Source organism: Elgaria multicarinata, chromosome 3, assembly GCF_023053635.1.
Source record: "Elgaria multicarinata webbii isolate HBS135686 ecotype San Diego chromosome 3, rElgMul1.1.pri, whole genome shotgun sequence".
Taxonomy (NCBI): domain Eukaryota; kingdom Metazoa; phylum Chordata; class Lepidosauria; order Squamata; family Anguidae; genus Elgaria; species Elgaria multicarinata.
This window is the reverse complement of record NC_086173.1, coordinates 154,595,233-154,602,608: the sequence shown is the minus strand read 5'-3', so window position 1 is coordinate 154,602,608 and position 7,376 is coordinate 154,595,233. Positions and strand designations below refer to the sequence as shown.

Here is a 7,376-nt window from a genome sequence, read left to right as displayed (position 1 = left end):
GTGTAATTTAGCAAATGTTGCTTTCTTTTCCAGTGTACAATGTTAACGAACAGCCAGGAATAAAAATGGAGGCACCACACATCCCGAGATGTGTTCCAGGGGAGAGACTGGAAGGAAGAGGAGGAGAAGGAGGGGACCCTCATGTCCTCCAGGTTGGGACCGTGAGAGAGTTTCTCTCTCAGCCAGCTCTGCTGCCGGTTAAACAGGAACCAGACGAAGGCCTGCAACAGCATTGGGAAACCCAGTGGCAGTTGCTCCTCAAAGCCGTGGCGTCTTCTCATTCTGGAAGGGGAAGCCCACATCTTCCTGAGTCCTCAGGCCGGGGTAGTGCTAAAGGCGATGTTCAGCCTCATTTCCATGGAGCAATTGATGCTGACAGGCAGCCTAGAGGACAGTGTGTTCCCCAAAGCCTGCTAGGCCTCAGTGGAGAAGCCCAAGAGGCCTGTGGAAGACTGAACCTCTCACCCGAGAAAGTGAAGGAAGAGATTCTGGAAGAGGACTATGTCGCCTTGGACATTTGGCGCCAACGCTTCAGGCGGCTTTGCTATGAAGAAGCGGAGGGGCCCCGGCACACTTTCCGCCATCTCCAAAAACTTTGCCATCAATGGCTGAAGCCAGAGAGGCACAGCAAGGAGCAGGTCCTGCAGCTGGTGATCCTAGAGCAGTTCTTGGCTGTCTTGCCACAGGAAATGCAATGTTGGGTGAGGGACCGTGAGCCTCAGAGCTGCACCCAGGCGGTTAGCCTGGCTGAGGATTACTTGAGGAAGCCCCAAGAGATGGAAACACAGGAACAGCAGGTGAGATTGGGCATGTAATTCCAAGAGTTTCCAATATTATCGCCTGATAATATTGCTAGTTTATTAGTTGTTTTTTTAAAAGAATTATGAGCTGTATAAATAAACAAAAAAAGTACCTGGGAGTTATGAGTACGTCACAGCAGTTACCTGCTGTTCTTAGCACCATCCTGCCAGAAGGGGTATATATTTCTTCTAGACTCTGAGACTCCAGATGTTGCGCAGATTTATGACTGGGTGTTCCTAAGGATCAGTAAATCATCACCTCGTCATTATTATTTTCTCACGTTTGTGTCTTTCTAATGTGGTTTTAAACATTGTTTCTCATGACTGCTATGGCTTCTTAAGACTGTTTTTAATGTTTTACTTTGAGCTGTGTCCTATGCTGTCTAGTGGGACATGCTGCTAGCTGCTGTATCTTTAACAGTTGTATTCTAAAGGGAATTGCAGCAGGTGTCATTTGTATATATGGAGAACCTGGTGAAATGTCCTCTTCATCACAACAGTTAAAGCTGCAGGTGCCCTGCCCTCTTTTAAATCTGGTCACTCTAGCATAGCTCCTGCAGCTTTAACTGTTGTGATGAAGATGGAATTTCACCAGGTTCTCCATATATACAAATGACACCTGCTGAAATTCCCTTTTCAATACAACTGTTAAAGATACAGGAGCCCTGTCCTCCTTTTCATAGGGTCACCCTAGCTAGCACAACAGGGCGCTAGGGGAAGCAAGCTGAAATGATGTGAAACACTCATTTCTGGAACAGGGCGGGTCTGCGGAGCTCAGAGAAAGGAGCACCACTGACCTGTCCCAATCTGGAAACAAGTGATTCCCTTATTTCCAAGTTTCTTTTCTGAAATGCTAACATCCCATTTCGTCAGTGGTGAGTCACGCTAGCGCAACGCAATCCACGGGAGACAGCGGCCCCATTGGACACTACCCTTTGTTTTTATTTGACTGGGTTTTATTTTCTGAATTTTTTGTAAACCACCTTTGTAAGCTTCAAAGGTCCCGTTCAGAAGACACCTGAAACCACGGCTTTAACCATGGTGGTTAAGCCAGAAAGCCAGGCCGTGTTCAGAAGACCCCTTAAACCAAGGCTCTTAGTCATCATGGTTAAAGCCATGATTTAAGGTGTCTTCTGAACATGGCCTGGCTTTCTGGCCTGGCTTTCTGGCTTAACCACCATGGTTAAAGATGTGATTTAAGGTGACTTCTGAACAGGGCCAAAATGGTGCAATAGAAACGTAATTGATGACTAAATTTATCCTCTTCTTACTGCATGGGGTTCAGGGCAGTGCACCTTGCTGTGGTGGTGGTAGGCCCCATTTTTACCTCGCATGATCAACCCTCAGAACTTAGGATGTGGACATGTCCCACATTCAACATCCCACTGTAAAAAAAATTAATTTTTTTTTAAAAAAAATTTCATTGGATTAAAAAAAGAAAAGAATAAAACAACATTTACTCAACACAAGTAGAACTCACTTATATCATTGGCCTTCTGCTGGTGGATCAGCCTCCACTACTGCAGGTGGGAAACACACTGTCATCCCATATTTTAAATAACTGCCGTTAGGCTGCTATATTGCCACCAAATTTTAGGGCCATGTGGTAGTGCAGAGGCCACATTTTCACTTTCTGCACTACTGAGCCATCACCTAATCTAAGGTAGTCCACAGTAGTAGCATTACAACTATACAGATAGTGTTTGCTTTTTAAATTAAGAAGTACATCCTTAAATGGATATTTGTGTTAGAGGTGGCTGTTGGATCTAAAATGGTTAAAAGCTACTGACTTATACAATAAGTATGGCTGATGGCTAAGTGCGGCCTCCAGTATCAGAGGCAGTAAGCCTGCATACACTAGTTGCTGTGGAACATGGGTGGGAGGGTGCTGTGCCACCATGTCCTGCTTGTGGGTCCCTGTTCGACAGCTGGTTGGCTACTGTGTGAACTCAGTGCTGGACTAGATGGACCCTTCGTCCAGGCCCGGTGCTGCCATAGAGGCAACTCAGGCGGCCGCCTAGAGCACCAAGCAAACGAGGGCGCCGAACAGCGTACCCGGAAGCTGCTCTCCTAGAGCGGCTTCTGGGTGCGCTGTTCCAAAGCCGCCGCCCCAGCCGCCGCCCAACCCCAGCATCCTGGCTCTTTCGAAGCCAGGATGCTGGGGTTGGAGGCGGAGGGAGCAGCAGGGGCAGCCGGGCGGGGGGCGGCCCCGGCGGCCCCTCAGCAGCGGCATCGGTGGCTCCTCACATCCCGGAGGGGGGGGGCGGCTGTGAGGGGGTCGGTGGGCCGGCCCGCGGCGTCTGCGTCCCCACCCTGCGGCGGCGCCTCGCCTCGGCCCGGCTCTCGCCCGCGACGCGCTCCGGCTCCGTGACCCAGGTGCGCCGCTTCAAAGCCTCTGCCCCGCCCCCCAACCCCAGCGTCCTGGCTTCAAAGCCGGGAGTGGGAAGGATTGGGCGGGCGAGCAGGCGGGGGGGAGCAGTGAGCGAGCGAGTGAGCAGGGGTGGGGGGCGGCTTTAGAACGCGCCTGCCTTCGTGTGATCCAGCATGGCGGTTCTTAGGTTCTTAAGTTGGAAACATACAAGACAAACAATAACATATCAAATAACACCTCATGGTAGACTTGTCACAATTAGTGCCATCCTTAACAACAGGAATATGTCTAAGTTAGGCTGCAATCCTTTGCACACTTTCCTGGGATAAGCCCCATTGAACACTGTGGGACTTACTTCTGAGTAAATAAGCATATGATTGAGCAGCACCTCAGCTGAAGATATTAAAGCTGAAATCATAGGCTCCCAAATCGTATAAAAACTAGTTTTTTAACCACTCTGCCTCAATTTAACATATGCTCCCAATCTTTTCAGTGTAGCAACACTCCATTTTTTAAAAATTCAAGGATGTGTTTGCTTTTTGTGTTACTTTCCAGTTGGCAACAACAAATTTAACCTTGTTTGCTTTTCTGCTCTAGGCACTAGTTCCCCTTGAGGTGGTGGTGGTGAATTCCTTCAAGACAGCCCCTGTAAAGATGGAACCCTCCATGGAGACCATGCAGGACAGCGATGAGGAAGCCGGTGTGCTAGGTAACAACCAGTTTGGTGAATTATTGGATGTCGCACAGCTACTGGAGCAACTCCAATATATGCCAGTGTGATGGTGTGGCTGGAGCACTCAGTATGGATTGAGGGAGATCCAGGTAGAAACCTCGGACACCAATTGGCTCTGTTGATGCGATCTGAGGGAAAGTTGTTGTTTAGGAAGTAGCCGGACTCCTCCAGGAACAAACAATGTTTGCAATCTAGCCGCTGTGAGAGAAAGAAAAATTGTCCATTTGTCTGGGATTAAATCTCTCACAGGCCCAAGGAGCAGTATCGTTTTGTGGAATAGGCTGGGAAGAAGTCCTAGGAGGTAGAGAAGCTAAGGCAAAGGGAGGGAGAAGAAAGCAAAACTTTCTCCGCTGAGGAACCAGTGGCCATTTGGCTGCACCCCCCTCCCTCAACCATCATCTACTAGCAGCCATTCCGTCTGTCTGCAGAGGAGATCGGACGTTCTTTGTTCCTTTCCCACTGGCTCTGATGGGAGGCCAGCTTCATTGGGCCCCTCCTCTCCTTCAGCTGTCATAGAATTGTAGAATGTTACGAGTTGGAAGGGAACTTGGCTCTCATTTAGTCCAGCTTAATGCAGGAAACGTGCGTCTACCACATTCCTGAGAGATAGCCACAAGCCTCTGGCTGTGTTCAGAAAGCACCTTAAGCCATGGCTTTAACCACAGTGGTTAAGCCAGAAAGCCAGGCTGTGTTCAGAAGACACCTTAAACCATGGCTTTAACCATGGTGAATAAAGCAAAAAGGCTTGTTTACTGTGGTTAAAGCCATGGTTTAAGTTGTCTTCTGAACACAGCCTGGCTTTCTGGCTTAACCACCATGGCTAAAGCCATGGTTTAAGGTGTCTTCTGGACAGGCTCTCTGTGTAAATAACTCCAGTAAGGGGGGAGCTCTCAGCAACAGTTCCACCTGGCTGAGGGAGAGGGGGAACACCAAGGGGCCTCTCTGTCAGCTCTGTTGAGAGACCAGCTGCATTTAGCTCCCTGAACCATTTCCATTCAAGCTGGTTATGACAGGGCTTGATTTCCATTGCTTGTCCCATTTTGGTTGCCCTCCTCGGAACCCATTCCAGTATGTCATGGGTGCAGAAACTCAGCCTTGGGGTCCCAATCCAGCCCTCTGGGGTTCCCCAGAAGGCCATGCTGCTTCCCCCAACCACTGATCATTTGGTGATTTATTTTATTTATTGCATTTTTATACCGCCCAATAGCCGAAGCTCCCTGGGCGGTTCACAAAAATTAAAACCATTCAAAGTATAAAACAAACAGTCTAAAAACATGATATAAAATGCAGTATCAAAGCACAACCAGGATAGAAGCAGCAGCAGTGCAGAAATACAAATTTAAAATACAAATTTAGAACAGCTAAGTTAAAATTGGATTTATAGACTGTTAAAATGCTGAGAGAATAAAAAGGTCTTCACCTGGCATCTGAAAGAATATAGTGTAGGTGCCAGGCAAACCTCCTTAGGGAGCTCATTCCACAGCTGGGGTGCCACAGCAGAGAAGGCCCTCCTCCTGGTAGCCACCTGCCTCACTTCTTTTAGCAGGGGCTCACAGAGAGGGACCCCTGAGGATGACCTTAGGGTCCGGGCAGGTACATATGGGAGGAGGCGTTCCTTCAGATAGCCTGTCCCCAAGCTGTTTAGGGCTTTAAATGTTAACACCAGCACTTTGAATCAGGCCCGGACCTGGACTGGCAGACAATGAAGCTGGAAGAGGACTGGTGTGATATGGTCTCTTTGGCCGGTCCCTGTTAGTAATGCTGCCCTGTTTTGTACCAGTTGAAGTTTCCGGACCGTATTGTGCAGATTTACTCAATTTTAAAAGGTTGAAAAGCCTCTCCTGAGGCTTAGTTACTGGCCATAAGAACTTCAAACGTAAATATTCTAGTATTTTTGGTGTTTTGGCCCCTTGGCCCCACCCACCACTGCAATGTGCCCCCCCCCCCCCCGAGAGGTTCTCCGAAACAGAATTTGGCCCTCATGTTGAAAGAGGTTCTGCACCTTTACAATATGCCTATATCCTATTTAAAACAGCAGGCCCCAGAAGCAGGCACAGTACTCCAGCTGAGGTCTGTCTGGCACAGTGTAAAGTGGAAGTGAACATTCAGTCGTAGCACATCTCTGGTTATGATTTTTCATTTTGCTCCCGACAGAACACGAGTTTAAACAGCCTGAGGCGGGAAAGAGAGAATACAAATGTTCTCAATGTGGGAAAGTCTTCTTGTGGAGATCCCACCTTACCAGGCACGAGAGGACACATATGGGAGAAAAACTGTATAACTGCATGATCTGCGAGAGGAGCTTTAGCCAAGCCTCGCACCTCGCCATCCACGAGAGAACCCACACAGGGGAGAAACCATACAAATGTACCGTATGTGGAAAAATCTTCAACCAGAGCTCAGTTCTTCTGAGGCACATGATGAATCACACGGGGGAGAGAGGGCACAAATGCTCCCAGTGTGGGAAAAGCTTCCGGTGGAAGTCGCATCTTATCAGACACATGCCCACCCACACCGGAGAGAAACTCTATAAATGTTCATGGTGTGACAAGACCTTCAAGCAACTGTCCCACCTCCCTAAACATGAGAGAATCCACACTGGGGAGAAACCGTTTTCATGCGCAACCTGTGGGAAAAGGTTCATTGCTCGATCTGACCTCATTGTACATGAGAGAATCCACTCAGGAAAGAAGCCGTATGCATGTTCCTGCTGTGGGAGATGCTTCAGTAATACGTCAGCCCTTTCTAAGCATAAGAGAACCCACACGGGGGAGAAGCCGTATAAATGCTCTCACTGCGCGAAGTCCTTTAGTGACGCATCGACCCTTATTAGACATAGGAGAATCCACACAGGAGAGAAGCCGTACAAATGCCCAGTCTGTGGGAAAAGCTTTAGCGACAGCTCAGAGCTCACTAAACACAAGAGGAACCATGCAGAGGAGAGGTCGTACAAGTGCTCGATCTGTGGGAAAGGTTTCGGAGAGAGCTATCACCTCATTAGGCATGAAAGAAACCACACAGGAGATAAACCATATTCCTGCTTGGCTTGTGGGAAAAGCTTCATCGACAAATCAAGCTGCAGTAAACACGAGAGGACCCACACAGGGTGAGAAAACATATAAATGTTCCATCTGCAGAAGAAGTTTCAGCGAGCAGTCAAATCTTCTGAATCGTTACAAGATCCACACCAGATTGAAATGCAGCATCTGCAAGAAAACCTTGAGTCCACAGTTACACCTGAATCATTACAAAATCCACACTGGTGAGAAACCCTACAAATGTGTGGACTGTGGCAACAGCTTCATAGAATCATAGAATAGCAGAGTTGGAAGGGTCCTACAAGGCCATCTAGTCCAACCCCCTGCTCAATGCAGGAATCCAACGGACTCAGCTTCTTGTCCGTGAGAGAACCCGCACTGAAGAAGTTGAATAACAAGTCAAACCTCTCTCTACCTTTTAAAAAAACAAAATA

The 7,376-nt window shown here is 48.3% G+C and overlaps 1 protein-coding gene across 1 annotated transcript; it reads left to right on the top strand.

Annotated features, from left to right (window-relative positions):
- Positions 1-290: 290 nt before the first annotated feature.
- LOC134395590 (zinc finger protein OZF-like) lies at positions 291-7,014 on the top strand (the record flags this gene model as incomplete). The annotated part of the gene is made up of 3 exons (XM_063121751.1): positions 291-797; positions 3,769-3,880; positions 6,059-7,014. Coding segments are annotated over 3 exons (1,575 nt in total), but the record flags the coding sequence as incomplete, so codon positions are not given.
- Between the last annotated feature and the right edge of the window lie 362 nt (positions 7,015-7,376).